The sequence below is a fragment of the Salmo salar genome, chromosome 17, assembly GCF_965601325.2.
Source record: "Salmo salar chromosome 17, fSalSal1, whole genome shotgun sequence".
In the NCBI taxonomy this organism is placed as follows: Eukaryota; Metazoa; Chordata; class Actinopteri; order Salmoniformes; family Salmonidae; genus Salmo; species Salmo salar.
In genome coordinates this window covers 18,607,762-18,624,016 of record NC_138307.1, presented here as the reverse complement: position 1 = coordinate 18,624,016, position 16,255 = coordinate 18,607,762, and the positions used below count along the sequence as shown (strand labels likewise).

General features: G+C 42.6%; 1 protein-coding gene across 1 annotated transcript; it reads left to right on the top strand.

Annotated features, from left to right (window-relative positions):
* LOC106575609 (leucine-rich repeat-containing protein 3) lies at positions 1 to 5,237 on the top strand. The gene is made up of 2 exons (XM_014152220.3): positions 1 to 289; positions 2,338 to 5,237. Exon 2 carries the CDS (start codon positions 2,642 to 2,644, stop codon positions 3,440 to 3,442), a length of 801 nt encoding a protein of 266 aa, XP_014007695.1. The 5' UTR covers positions 1 to 289; positions 2,338 to 2,641; the 3' UTR covers positions 3,443 to 5,237.
* Positions 5,238 to 16,255: the final 11,018 nt, after the last annotated feature.

The window sequence follows — 16,255 nt, the reverse complement described above, 5'->3', positions numbered from 1 at the left end:
ACTGTCCAGTACGTGCGCGCGCAAACTAAACGAGGTTCGGAAGTCTTGACGCAAACGGTACACACACACAGTGTAGCGTAGAGAAGCAACTTTATAGTACCCTTTATCATGACAACAACAAGTGGAGGCGGTGCGTTATACCTACTGCGCTCATTCGATGTTCGGTCACTCTCTACTCCATACTGATTCGTTTGTTGGTTTGCATTTTACTTTACGTCGATGAAGCAACGGTATAGCCCTGACTGGACCATACTCTCATTCTGAAAACAAGTTGGGGGAAAAAGACAAGGTAAGTAGTGCTATAGACAGTTGATTTCTAAAAGGTCGATATAATTTATAAAAGGTCGATATTATTAAAGATAAGTATTTTTAGATATTTTTCTACGTCTTTTTAAGTCATTCCTATTACTTTTTAGACTACAGAAATCATCAATTGAGTTGGATGGGAAATTAAGCTCGCAAGTTAGCCATTTCATTGTTCTTGTGCACGTAACAATAAAATTTGAACTTTAAATAAATGATACTACCTCCGGTTCTTCATCATCATCATTACCACCACCTTAATGATGACCATTAGACCATATTAATATTGACACTAATAAAACAGTGCCTCTACCATGCATGAGACGATCCAGAAAGAAAAATAAGAACGTACTTTCTCCACCTGAACGACCTCATGCATTCTGAAAAGTGAGTCGCCTTGTTAAAACTGCATATGTTTTGCTGTTGCGGACCACTGGTCGCCTAATTGTACCTATGGAAGTACTGTATGTCACGAGAAGTATAAATCTAACATTTAGGTTTCTGTGTCGCCCTGGGTTACAGAGACAAAGCAGACCCTCTGTCTGATGATCATAGGCTATATACTGTTTGATGTTTTGGTTTCAGTCGGACATGTGGGCTAACTGGCTAAATCAAGCTGTGGTGTCTAGCTAATAATGTGGTGGTAGACCTGTGAGGATTCATGGACTTCAAACAGGCAGACAGAGAGCAGGACATGTTGGCTGAATGCTATGGTTTCCCTTGAGCTTGTTGTGAGGTTATAAACCACCTTTGACAAGAATGAATGCTGCGCAAACATTTGGAGAATGTAAAAAAAGTCTCTGTCTCAGGAATGTTGTCAGCAAATATTCATCAAATGAAAGGGAATGTTGAGTCACAGTTTCTGTTTGGTCTATGTTAAAGTGTTCAATAGAAAACAAATCAACAGGGAAAAATTCCTCAATGATTTCAATTATTGTGGGAACGTTCCTCAAGGGTTTTACAGTAGGCTTGCTGCTGTGAATCTCCATGGTCCGGGATTGGGAGTAACCATCTGGAACTACCAGAGCAATCTATTATTACTAGGGTAATGTATCTTTTCTATTTATACTGTCAGGGCAAGGGACTGGAGACTGGAGATACTCTCTTTGCGTTCAGCACCGTAAGAAATAGGAGAACAGGCGCACACCATACAGTACAGTATCAATCAAATTCAAATAGACCACATTGTCGTGTAGTTATTTTTTAGCTTTGGAAAATTGGTGGTCAAATTGGATAAACAATGTTTCCCCTTAATGCATTATCAATACCTATTTTTAACAGATCGAAATAGTTTTTTGTTTTGCAGAGTGTCATTGATGAAGGATTTTTTTAAAGAATGCTTTTTCAATGTACTGTTTTTCAAAGCCTTTGTGCATCAAGAAATCAATAGATATGATTTCTACCCAGATGGAATCACTGAAGACATAAGCACTGGCTTGTTTCACTACTACATCTCAAACACTGGCTTGTCTCACTACTACATCTCAAACACTGGCTTGTTTCACTACTACATCTCAAACACTGGCTTGTCTCACTACTACATCTCAAACACTGGCTTGTCTCACTGTTACATCTCAAACACTGGCTTGTCTCACTGTTACATCTCAAACACTGGCTTGTCTCACTGTTACAGCTCAAACACTGGCTTGTCTCACTACTACATCTCAAACACTGGCTTGTCTCACTACTACATCTCAAACACTGGCTTGTCTCACTACTACAGCTCAAACACTGGCTTGTCTCACTACTACAGCTCAAACACTGGCTTGTCTCACTACTACAGCTCAAACACTGGCTTGTCTCACTACTACATCTCAAACACTGGCTTGTCTCACTACTACATCTCAAACACTGGCTTGTCTCACTACTACAGATCAAACATGCTTTGTTATGTTCATCTACCCAGGATTTCACAGAGTTACAACAAAAATGATTTTCCACTAAATGGATCATTAAAGATATAGCCATGACTTGTTTCTCTCTTTTAATCTCTCTCTCTCTCTCTCTCTCTCTCTCTCTCTCTCTCTATTTCAGATCCCTTGCCTTCAGAGGACTGAGTGATAGGCTACAGTATGTCTGGATCGAAATGATATGCCCACTCCTTTCCTCTTCTGTCTAGTTGGAACCCATCTTTTGTATTCCTCTGGACTGTCTTTGGTCAAACTCTACAGTCACTTCACTGGACTCCAATGGATGGATATGGGGATGAAGACAGAGGGTTATTAAGCTGGTACAGGATCAAATGATATGTATATGAGTAGCTGCTGTGTACCATCAATAATCATTGAAACCTGTTCAGGAACCACAGGGATAGTCAGGTCTTTTACCGGCTGAGCTAATGGGGCCTCCTCAGCCACGTTGGCAAGCCCTGTTCCCTTCTTCTTTCTGTGTCTCCACTTCCCCCGTGAGGACGTTGTGTCTCGTGGCGGCCCTCGTGGTTGTCATGGCGACACCGTGCCCCAAGAGCTGCCACTGCTCGGAGAGGAACGGCGTGGTGGTGCAGTGCGTCTCCCGGAGCCTTGACCAGATCCCCCCGGACCTACCGGAAGACACCGTCACCCTCCTGCTCTCGTCCAACCGGATCAGCCACATCCCCAACCAGGCCTTCAAGGACCTCCGCCGCCTCAAGGAGCTGGACCTGTCGCATAACCACATCGAGAGTATCGACGCAGGGGCCTTCCTGGGGGTCTCCGAGGGACTCCGCTCCCTGGACCTCTCCAACAACCAGCTCCGCAGCGTCCCCAAGGAGGCCTTCACCAAGCTGAGTGCCCGTATAAGACTCTCCAACAACCCCTGGCACTGCGAGTGTTCCCTCCAGGAGGTACTGAGGGAGCTGAGGCTGGACCCTGAGACGGTCAACGAGGTGAGCTGCCACACCTCTGTCCAGGACGAGTACGCCGGTCGGCCCGTCATTCAGGTCCTGGACTCTGGCATCAACTTCTGTAACTTCCACCACAAGACCACCGACGTGGCCATGTTCGTGACCATGTTCTGCTGGTTCGCCATGGTGATCGCCTACGTCATCTACTACGTCAGGCACAACCAGGAGGATGCGAGGAGACACATGGAGTACCTCAAGTCTCTACCCAGCTCCTCCCAGATCAGCAAGGACTTTGACACAGCCAGCACTGCGCTCTAGCAGTGGGCTATGTGTGGTGGCAGTGACAGCGGAGGGGGTTCTTACATGTCCATGGAATAGTTCACACAGTGGCAAACTTGCAAGGTGTGTGTAACTATTTTTAATGTGAAGACAGGCCTCTGGACGAGCCACTGGACTGCACTTGCCCGTCTGCACGTGCCTGACCGGCTCGCAGTGGGCCTCGGGTTCGTCAGTCCAGTCAACCTGCCCCTTTTTGTGTCGACTGTTTATGAAGTCATGGGGTCAATACCTTTTGAGATTTGTGACTCAATTCCGACCTACTTTTCTGTCAACTGTTATAATTTTTATTTTACAGTATTTATTGTTTATTGGGAAGAAACATGACCTCTATTTCTCATCGTCATATGTTTTCCCAACAGTAGGATTTAATGAGAAATATATTGTTTAAGTCTGTGAGTGTCTCCATATTGATTTGGTTGTTGTGATTGGTTGTAGTGCTGTACAGTACTATTGATCTAGTCATTATGATTGGCTGTTACACTGGACTGAATGTTCATCTTGTGTCTTCAAGTGCCTAGAAACAGTAAACAGTAGCTCAACCAAGGCACTGTGAAAGCAAACGTCGAACCACAAAATCCCTTTAAAGCTAGAATCCTTACCCACTGGGCACAGATGTCATTTCAACGTCTAGTTTTGATCCAATTTTGGTTGAGTTGTCAACTTATGTCAATTCGATGTGAAATCAACAAAACATTTCACCATGTCATTGGATTTAGGTTAATAGTTGGGTGGAAAAAGAAATATGACATTCCCTTACGTTGATGACTTGTTTTCAAATCTAATCAGTTTCCCACATTGATTCAACATCATCACATAGATTTTGGATTTTAAAGGAGGGTGGAAACAACGTTGATTCAATCCATTTTTGCCCAGTGGGAGTTGTTAGATCCATTTTCTGACTTACAAATGAATGACACATACCCATTGATTCTTAAAGAATATATTGTATAAATGCCTCATGAGCTTAGTTCAACTGTCGTACCCCATCAGAACCCCAGATATGTGTTTTTTTTTGCTTCAATGTTTGCAAACAAGGTAAATGTAAACAAATACTGTATAGCTTTAAAACATGGTTAAAACTGTCATTTGTTTGATTATGTCCATAGCTATGTCTATGAATTTGACAGTGGTTACATTTCTCCAGGCTTTTTACTAAACAGAGGAGGGGTACCACTTTGTTATTGTTTTAACTGAAGATTCTAGCTTTAATATGTCATGTTAAATATTTTAGTTGTTGTTGTCAAGGGTGTGATGAATCATTTAACATTACTCATTTTGGCAATCAATGTGATGCCACTTTCAGGACATAAATCTTTACATACTCATATCGGATTTAGTTCCCAAACTGTCAAACACCCTTCAACAGACTTTGATCGATGCTGATGTTGCGTCCGAAAGTCTATGACAACCAACAGTTCGAAGTAGTCTATACTTCCTCAATAGTCTATGTGTTCTGTATTGTTTTGTCTCTATTGGTTTGTATGTTTGTCCCTTTAATGTTATGGGGTGTAGTTTATGTTTAGGAGAGAGAAACTAATGAAAGGAAAGTGAGAAAAGGAGACATTCTATTGTTTTATTGAGACTTGTGTTGAAACGGAGAAACTTTGATCATGAAAACTCTCCTTGTGTCTTTGTTTGTCTGTCGTGTAGCCCCGGGGATATGTCTTGATCTTGTTGCGCTCGTCTCTGTTTCTAATTATTCTTAGCAAAATGGTTGTGAATCAAGCATTGTAATTTTTATATCTGAAATAAAAAGGGCTCTAACTACTAGTAATCCTGTTTTGTTTCTGTCAGAAACAGAAAGGTAGTCATTTCTGAATACCTTGACTTTTTATTTTGCATGTGGAAGAGAATTCCTACACCTCCTTTTTGGACAACCTCATCATGAATTCAGTCATAATCTTCTTTCTCTCTTTCCGAGGACATGGTTGAGTGCACTTTATTGTGGTGTGTGGTTTCTGGTTTCTATCGGTCTCATCTCTGTCTCTCTCTCTTCTGTGCCTGATTGAGCTCTTACGCTTGTATTATATTCATCTCTGCAACTGCAGTTTGTGCTGCTACTTTGCCCTCTCCCATTTCAGAGAAATCGTGTTATTATTCATAAGACCTGTACCCCAAATGGCACCCTATACCCTATATAGTGCCAGGGGCGAAAATCTGATATCAACTTTGGAGGGGACAATTACATTACATTTTCTCAAGAGCAATTCCTGAGGGGGACACCAAAAGTAGTGCTGTAACACATAGCCTACATTGTAATATGGTTAATGTATATTGAGGAACCAAAGAAATAAGGTGTTTGCCGTACTCCTAACTATCGGTACCCAAAACTACACAACTAATCACAACAGCAATACCATTGCCTTTAACAAATCTTAGTTCAGTCACCAGTTTAAGTTGAGAGTGGGGGTATCCATGGCATTTTCCAATTATGTTCCTATTTTACAAGTCAAAAAAATGGAGAACCTTTCATAATGTTGCCAAACAAAGACTCAACAAACTTACCTGAGACTCCCTGTCTCTGCCAGTCTGTCCCTGCATATCTGTCCCCAACTCTGCTGTCTGTGTGCCATCTGTTGCCTGCTCTGCCTAATGACATCATTGTGAAACATTTCCATTAGAATTGAATTTCTTTCTTATGAACATTTTATCAACTAGTCTTTGAGATATTAGGCTACTAGGGTCCTTACTTTGCGTTTTGGTGTACTGAAAAATACTCTGATGTCCGTCTTTTATTTTTCTGCCATTTTTCTACCTGGCTGGCTACACACACACACACACAGTGTGTAGGTTATTTACAGTAGGAGATGGGCTTCTATCATCTTATCTTTTATCATTCTATTTGGGCTTCGATCTAAAAGGTAGCTAGCAAATGTGAAACGGATTAAAATGACAAGAGTTGACAGCTGTATGAGTTCACCATTTACACAACATATGCTGCAACCTTTTGTAATTTTAATAGTTTGTTTCATATTGGCTGGCTTCCAACAATAGCTGAATTTGCAAAGCTAGCAAGCACCAATTCCGTTTCAGTGGTGTTTGCTATAATCTTTGCTACCCGGGTTAAATAAAGGTGAATTAAAATAAATAAATAAAAGTTCCCTTGCGACAATTTAGCTTTTGCAACGAGACCATTAAATATATTTAAGACAATGGTAGAAGAGAGTGTAGTTCTGTTCAGTTTGGACTTCAGTTTATCGCTAACCTTATCGCAGGGACTTTGAAGCACTAACTTACATCATCTGCATGCTGATCTTGGAATAAATTGACGATAGCAAAGATTCCATCTTTGACGAGGCCACATAAATGGAATAGGTACTAGCTAGCTTAATAGTTAATATTTGCGCGCTAGCTCTGCATATTCAGCTAGTGTGTGTGCGCGATTGACTGGATTAACCTCACTTCAGTTACGTTCATTGAGTGCCTTTCAGACAGTAGATACGACCCCTCTGTTACCTTGCCAACTAAGGAACTGGCAGTGGATCAAAACATTGTGAGGCAAAGGGTGGGGGGGATCGCAATCTTTTGAAACTTAAAAACGCGCTATTAAGTGTCTGTAATCAGCACAATTGCTTTCATTGCGTATTATTCATATTATTTAAATTACATAGTTATGTTTCAGTGATATATTGGGGGGGACAAATCATATTTTTCCAAGGATGGGGGGGTCGTGTCCCCCCCGTCCCCCCCGGGATTTCCGCCCCTGTATAGTGCACTACTTTTGACCAGAGCCATAGGTCACTATATAGGGGATAGGGTACCATTTTGGAGGCTGTGAAGGTATTCTAGGAAACAGGTGTGGTTATAAAAATGAGATGTGGTGGAATGCCTCAAAAGGAAATCTCACTACTCTGACCCTATCTGACCTGCAGAGGCTAAACTACAATCTGAAGTATGGCTTTATAACGAGATTTCCTATTTATTCCCACAGAACATACATCATTATGAATTATACAGCACATGCTGAACATGGAATACATTTTTTCCCCCATTTATTATAGGAGCAAGACATGGAACAAAGAATGACTCAAACCCAAAACAGGTTAATCCTCTCACTGATGCGATCCAAATCTGGACCAAATCTCACCCAACAAATGTTGTTTATTGGTTTTACCCCGACAGTATATAAAGGTCAAATGTATATCTGGTATAATCCTAATAGTATAATTAAATTCACTAGTGTACAAGACGTATGTTGAGGCACCGTTATTTATTGATCAATGATGTGCCATTTCACCAACATTCACTGATGTGATCTAAGTTATATTATAAACTGGGTGGTTCGAGTCCTGAATTCTAAGTGGCTGACAGCCATGGTATATCCGCATTGCGTCATGCATAAGAACAGCCCTTAGCCGTGGTATATTGGCCATATACCACACACCCTTATTGCGTAACTATGAATCTTGAGAGGATTCTCACCATCATTTGTATAACCTATTAGTTGTAGCCCAACAGTACAGAAACTTCAAACTGAGTTATGTATATCTTGTTTACTATTATCACTAAATGCACTAGAGAATACACAAGACATTAACAGCAAATCCTGTATGTTGAGGGACAATTATTTATTGATCAACGATGTGACATTTTACCAACATGATTGCTCTGTCCCATCTTTGATATTCTATGTATATCTGAGCCGGTGTAAATCTCAGTTGGATTTTTATGTGAGAGATTCGACTGCAGACTCGGTGTTTCCCTGAATGAGAATAACGTTACCTAGAAAAGACGGATAGAGTCATAGATGTGGAATTGGAGTGTGTGCGCAGTAGGAAGCCTCTGCAGTGCACTACTTTTGACCAGTGCCCTATGGCTCATTAGTTTATCATGCCAAACTCAGTGGCCTGGTGTCTGGTGCTTCCAAAGGGAAAGTATAACATGCCGAATAATAGAAATATCAACAGATGGAAAGAAATGAACGATAAGCCTACATCAAGAAGATTCATTGTAGTTCAGTGAATTGGCGTAAACGACTCTGGCCAAAGCAATATAGACGTTTGTATTAATCATTTGGGGCATTTTATCAATATTTGGTTTACATTTGACTTATCTGCATAATGTGGGATTTTAGCTAGATTTACACACACTGTCTATGACTCAATGCAGAGTAGCTTAACTTATATTACTTATAAGATTCAAATAAGAACTTTAAGGGCAATCAATCCATTTTTCTGCATATGAAAGAAGTGGAAGTGCATACTTAAATTCTTGTCCTTATGGTAATTGTGACATTTCTTGAAATTGCAACTATTGTCTATTATGATAGCCCAATGGGAAATTATACCATTTGTCCATCTCCAAACCTAAAGGTAATTTTCTGAGGTCATTTTCCAAAATAGCTTTTCCAATGACACAATCAGAACTTAATAAAGGATCTTCTGTCTGCATACCCATTAGACCAGACAATTAGAATAGCTAGAGTGTTATGAGCTGTCCTAATAGCTGCTTCAATTTGTCTCCTCAGCTTTCTCTGTCTTTTCCACTCTTCCCCCTTGATCTCAGAGCCAAGTAGTTTAAGAATGATAGGTCTATAGTGTGTGGATAAGCAGGGTGCTATATAGTAGCACCATGTGTAGGTTATAATGCAGTTTCTGGAGGACGACACAGCTAATCCACAACAGGAACTTCCATATATGGGCATTGTCTTCCATATTGAAATGCCGCTTTAGAGCAGGAATTCCATGTATGGGCACATACTTTCATATTGGAATGTGGTTTTGAGCAGGAACTTCATACATGGGCACCGACACCCATATTGGAACACGCCTATTAGCAAAGAACTCCATATATGGACATAGAGCTGTGACCATGCCAATTTGCACACCTGCATCCAATCTTCATTAGCCACAAGCCCACCTCAGTCACCTGAATCCCCTTGCTTAATCAATCCCCCTCACAGTATTTAAACGTAATCCATCATCATTCCTTTGTACATCTGCCTAACAAATACCCTGTGCTTCAAGGCCCTCGGGCAACAACTGTAAGACATGGACTGTTTTGCCTTGGGAGGAATTTTTTGACACAGCTGTCCCAGAAACAATCAGCTCCCTGTCCGCTGGACAAGTGACCCTTGCTGTGGCCCTTGCCTCGGCCCCCACAGCTGCTTGGGGCAGATCTCCAGCCATCCTCAGACTGCTCCCACCTAAAATTAAAGTAATGTTTAAGATGCATTCTCCACAGCCCCCCGCCATGGTGTGCCTACACAGTACACCCCCTGCCTCCTCACGGCGCCCCTCCCTGACCTACCTCCACGGCAACCCACCACACTGCTCCTTCTCTGCAGCCCCTCTTGCCTTCTGGCAGGTCCCTGCTCCTCCAGATGAGCAATTCTGGCAGCCATGACCTGTACCCTTTGTCTGCCTGGATCATTTTGGGGGCAACCAACTAACTTTTTAAACCTTTGTGAAAGTCTTAAAACTCATTCCACCAACATGTTAATCCATTGAAAGATGCACCAAACTGGGGGACATGAACCCACAGTTACGAAGACAACCTCAGAGGATAACCTGACTAAAGACTGCGGATATTCACCGGCTCCTGGATCAACTACCAAAATAACTACCATACCTCCCTCTCCACATCTACCTTTCCCTGCACTGGCCAGTCCAGCACAACCTTGGTCCAGGACCAGGGCCTTTCCTTGCACTGGCCAGTCCAGCACAACCTTGGTCCAGGACCAGGGCCTTTCCTTGCACTGGCCAGTCCAGCACAACCTTGGTCCAGGACCAGGGCCTTTCCTTGCACTGGCCAGTCCAGCACAACCTTGGTCCAGGACCAGGGCCTTTCCTTGCACTGGCCAGTCCAGCACAACCTTGGACCAGGGCCTTTCCGTACACTGGCCAGTCCAGCACAACCTTGGTCCAGGACCAGGGCCTTTCCTTGCACTGGCCAGTCCAGCACAACCTTGGTCCATGTCCAAGGCCTTTCCCTGTGCTGGGTGGTCTGGCACAACCCCAGTCAACAACTGGGGGTTGACCCTACCATGAAGGGGGTTCAGCACAACCTTGGTCCAGGACTGGGGGTTGGTGCTTCCTTTATCTAACTTCTTGCCCCTTCCACTCTTTTCAGGTCCTCATTTGCTAAACGCAGCATCTGACATTCGATGTGCTCCACTCTAGTGCATGTCTGCAAGCAAAACTTCAATCAGGTCGAGTGGATGACTTGGCTCCTTCACCAAAGTGCAATTTGGCCAGTCCATCTTGGTGCCCTACTGGAGCTCTGGCACCTTGCCTGGACCAAACCCTGCACCTCCTGAAATTCCTCCCTGCACTCCACACCTCCGGTGTCTCGTCTCACTACACTGAGATGGACAGAGCCTCCAGCTCCACCAGGCAGCCATCACACGGCCTTCCTCAGACGCGCTTCGCCCATCTTCTCTCTAGCAGTTGGGACCATGCTCCCACACAGTGTTTCCACACAGTGACTGAACTCGAACCCGAAAAGTGGTGACTTGGACTAGTATCGACTTGTTGTCAAAGTCTCTCTCTTGCATAATTTAACAGCAAATGTTCACTAGCTATTACATTACCAAGCTAGCCTTTAATTGTATCTTAAATTATTAGACCACAGCTTTAGCGCTACCAAGGGACATGGGCTTGCGGTCTTGTGACTTGATTACATCACTACTCCCACGCCATCCCCACAGCCATTGCATGGCTTTCTCAATGTCAAGATTGGACAGAGCCTAGGCCGAGAGTCCTGCATGCACCTTTTCTCTAGCAGCAGGCCCAAGCTCTTATTTCCACTTCACACCCACCTACGTCCATGCAGAGCCAGGATTAGGTCCCTTCTCTCACTTTCTTTCCTGCAGCCGGGACTCATCTCCACCCCATAGCCATTGCCTTCCCCACACAGAGCCTTGACGCTGCACCCTCCGTTGCTGTTGACCTCCTACTCCTTCTAGATCGGAGCTGCCACCACTGCAGCTCATAACCTCCCCACAGCCATCATCAAGCACCTCGGCCGCTGGTCATCCGAAACCCTCATACCAAACTCCATCAGCTACTATCCCTTCGTCAGATGGCGAGAAGGCGAACTCGTAAAACAGTGGATGTGTCCAGTTTTCTGACCCAGCTTACAGTTTTAAAGTTTCCCAGAAATGCTTATCTACTGCTGTATGGAAGCTAATTTACATTCCTTACCTTCTATGTACTGTTTGTTGCAACGTCATTACTGGTTAGTAAGCAGCACCCTGCTTGGTATGTCGAGAGAAAGAGCACGCTAGGAAAAAGTGTGTTTGGCTGTCCCCACCCCCGTCATCATGTTGCGCAGGTCGATAAGCATTCCCCCATCTGTCTGGCATGTGTTTGGAACATAGCAATCTTCCCCTCCCCTCCCTAGCAACAGCGGGTGGTATGAGCATGCCAGACGATGCCCTGGGGCCTCATTTATGACTATGGTTTAAATTGAACACTAAATATCTGCGTGAGCTATTTATGAATACTGCACACACAAATATTAAGGTTCATAAAATTGGCGAACGCGCATGTTTCCTAATATAAATCAGACCTGCCGTAGAACTGTACACGCGCATTATAAGGCTGCCTGAAAAACGGCCATCCATTCACTCACCTTTTTTATGGCGACAATGACGCCCTATTTGCTGTATAGTTTGGATGTACAGTATTGGAATTAGGCCAAGACAGTATCTAAAGGAAAATCAATGGCGATCTTAATCACATGTCTTTGGAAGTGTTGGCAGTTTTTTCTTTTGCAGTGACATTTGTTGTATCTGACCATTTCTGAAAGACAACAATTTCAAATTGTTATGGACCTGTAAACAGATCGTTTGAAAGCAATAATGGCATTCACTTTTTCCCAAACCTAAATATGCTGCACTGCCCGCGAATTCTGAAATATTGTGTACTTGGGGAAAAAAACTACAGTGTGTCTACATAAGAGTGGTAGTGTACACACTTCAATGCAAAATATCAACTGTTCATCTGTTAAATTCTACTGTATGTTATAAACCGCTCACTCTGTTGGATGCATAGAGCAAAATTGTGAAATTATAATAGCCTAACTAATAGTCCCAACTAAATGCATATGGTAATTTGGTGTATGGCTACAGTACTATGTGCATATAAAATCAATTTGGCCAGAAAAGATGAGGAATTTATTCTGCAATGGTTAAGATACACTATGTATTATGTTTATATACTGAATAAAAATATAAACGAAACATGTAAAGTGTCAGTCCCATGTTTCATGATCTGAAATAAAAGATCCCAGAAATGTTCCATATGCACAAAAAGGTTATTTCTCTCAAATGCACAAATTTGTTTACATCCCTGTTATTGAGCATTTCTCCTTTGCCAAGATAATCCATCCACCTGACAGGTGTGGCATTTCAAGAAGCTGATTAAACAGCATGATCATTACACAGGTGTACCTTGTGTTGGGGGCAATAAAAGGCCACTCTTAAATGTGCAATTTTGCCACACAACACAATGCCACAGATGTCTCAAGTTTTGAGGGAGCGTGCAATTGGCATGCTGACTGCAGGAATGTCCACCAGAGCTGTTGCCAGAGAATTGAATATTAATTTGTCTACCATAAGCTGCCTCCAACGTTGTTTTAAAGAATTTGGCAGTACGTCCAATCGGCCTCAGAACCGCAGACCACGCCAGCCCAGGACCTCCATATCCGGCTTCTTCATCTGCGGTATCATCTGAGATCTGCCAACCGGACAGCTGATGAAACGGAGGAGTATTTCTGTCTGTAATAAAGCCCTTTTGTGGGGAAAAACTCATTCTGATTGGCTGGGCCTGGCTCCCCAGTGGCCCTCCCAGGCCCACACATGGCTGCGCCCCTGACCAGTCATGTGAAATCCATATTAGGGCCTAATGAATTTATTTCGATTGACTGATTTCCTTATATGAACTGTAACGTAGTAAAATCATTAAAAATGTTGCATGTTGTGTTTATAGTTTTCTTCAGTATATAAATAAAATATTGTATACGCTACAAATGTCACATTACAGTATTTCGACGTAGCATAAAAACGTCAATTGAAAAGGGGAACCGTCTGTTCAACCGTTAAACTGCGCTTCGGATCGGGTCCGATACAGCAAAATAGGAATTCTTGAAATAGCTTATCTTTTTACTACTGTGATGTGGGTCCGATTAAATGAGAGATGAAGAATGGTAGCCTGTCCCAACATGTTGTAGGCCTATAGGCTACCATCAATCAGAAAAGGTGAGACATTTATTCTGCAATAAATAATAGGAAATATATGTCTATTTCTATTTATTTTACAATGCAAAGATAAATCGATTTTCGCTTTTCTCACTATGGCAAATGATTGCATATTATTATTATATTTAGCTAGGCTGTCACGTCCTGACCATAGAAAGCTTTTATTTTCTATGGTAGAGTAGGTCAGGGCGTGACAGAGGGTTTTGTCTAGTTTATTTATGTCTATGTTGGTTCTAGTTTCTTTTTTCTATGTTGGGGGTTTTGTCTAGTTTATGTATTTCTATGTTGGGTTCTAGTTTCTGTATTTCTATGTTTTGTTTTTGGGATGATCTCCAATTAGAGGCAGCTGGTCATCGTTGTTTTTAATTGGAGATCATATTTAAGTTGATGTTTTTCCCCACTAGGTTTTGTGGGAGATTATTTTGAGTTAGTGTATGTTGCACCTCTTCGTCACGGTTTGTTGTTTTGTTTATTAGTTTATTTTGTATGTCTTGCATAGTTTCACAGTTACAATAAAATGTGGAACGATACACACGCTGCGCCTTGGTCCGCTCCTTCATACAACAAACGTGACATGTTGTTATGAATAAGAGTGACATCATATATTTATTCCCGATTTGTGAGTCTACTACTATTAGAATACTTTTGCCATCTTGCATTGCAAGACTTTAACCAATAGAAACGGTGTGTATGCATGGTCTAAAGTTTGCGGGAGGATAAGAACATTGTCAAGTTCAGTTTTTATAAATATAAACTTTGGGGTGAAAACTGTCGCATGCATGCTCCGAAAAATGATGAAGCCCCAAGTGAGTAGATTTGGGATGGAACTAAAAAGTGACGAAAATAGCTCTACTAACATTTACAGAGCCTTCTAGAAGCCAGTGCAGTCGGGTGTGCTGATGGTGTAGTGATCGAGAGAGAATGTCTTCAGACCACAGATTACATTTAGGGAATGCTTGAGAGTCCTGGGAATGATTGACATCTCTCTCATTCTCTCTCTCTCTCTCTCTCCCTCTCTTTCTCTCTCCCTATCTCTCTCTGTCATGCATATACACACACATTCACACATTTACACATTCAAAGTAATGTGTAAAATCCTCAACGTTCAAACGTTAATTACCATCATTACCAGAACCCAAGTTGCCCAAGAACCCACGTTCAAAACAACTGGGAACTCGGAAGTCTCAGACTTCAGTGCATTCAAGACAACTGGCAACTCTGAAAAAAATGAGCTCCGACTGGGAAAAATAGTTTGAATGGTCATCTAACTTGGAATTCCAAGTCAGGAACTCTGGCCTCTTTCTAGAGCTCCAAGTTTCCAACCTGAAGATCATTGACGTCATGATATGACCTCGTATTTTTCAGAGTTCCCAGTTGTCTTGAACACACCAATACAATATGTCGGGACCTGACGACTTGGACTGGTTCCCATGACTTTGACTATAGTTTATTAGGTTACCCTCAGTAGCACCTGACAGCCAAAGAGACAAACAAACCGCCTGTGTCTGTCAGAACTCTTAACCACTGTTTTATTTCTGGGCTCGCTCTCAGATACTTTGTCCTACTAGCCCTGGAGGATAAATGGAGGATGAAACACGGAGAAGGGAGAGAATAGACAATTATTAATGGAATATTATTAATTTGCCTGATCTACCAGCGGTCGTTGAGGCTCGCACAGTCAGATGAATGGCCTGTCAGTAGTCTAACATGGGTGCTACAGCTGTGCCGGACGGGGCTAAATCAGGAGCAATGTTGGGATCTAATCAATATCTCAGCTCAGCTCGACGGACGGACGTTATGGCCTCATTCCAATTGGATAACTTGCTCCCTCTCTTCCTTTCCTCTGACCTTGAATTTCCCTCCTCGCTGATCTCAGAGGGCCTGGATAGTGGCTGGGTAGAGTTTGCAACCCATTGCTTTCACCCATCCGGTCTGATTTAGAGGGAAAAGGGTGAGTTATTCGATTATAATCCAGAGTTTGTGTCTAAATGGTGATGGTTCCCCCAACTGCTAGCAAAGCAAATGTCCTGCAACACCATAAAATGGGACTATGTGCCTAATGATATCTAACTAAGTTGATTTGGGCACCAGGCAGGCACACCAGAGTTGGGTTTGATGTTAGACGTGGACCCCTGAGGCAATGTTAAGCAGTACATGTGGACCCCACACACGTATAGGGACTGGTTGATAGAGGGAGGGAGGAAGACAGGAGGAGGGTTACGTGGTAAACGATAGACCGCTAATTCACAATGTTCCCTTGATGTTCTTGCCTGCAACAGATCTTAATTCAATCTAACCATCTGTTATGTGCATGTTTACCGCATGAACCACAACAACACACCAACGCCTGCTTGGCTTGATCTAATTAATTAGGTTATGTTCAGGCAAAGGAGAAACCTGTCTGTATATTTATGGAAATAAGCAGTAGCCCGGCCCCCGAGAGAACATTGTTGTGTGTTTAGCTCTAATCATGAATGCTGAATAGCTGAGTTGATTGAATTAGATCTTTCGTGTTCTTGCCACTTCCTGTTTTCATTCTACAGAAAAAAACACACGCTTGTTACACTGCAACTGTGAGACTTTGGTTGACC

Excerpts from the sequence above, each read along its gene's own strand:
- LOC106575609 (XM_014152220.3), top strand. The coding sequence starts at position 2,642 with ATGGGGCCTCCTCAGCCACGTTGGCAAGCCCTGTTCCCTTCTTCTTTC.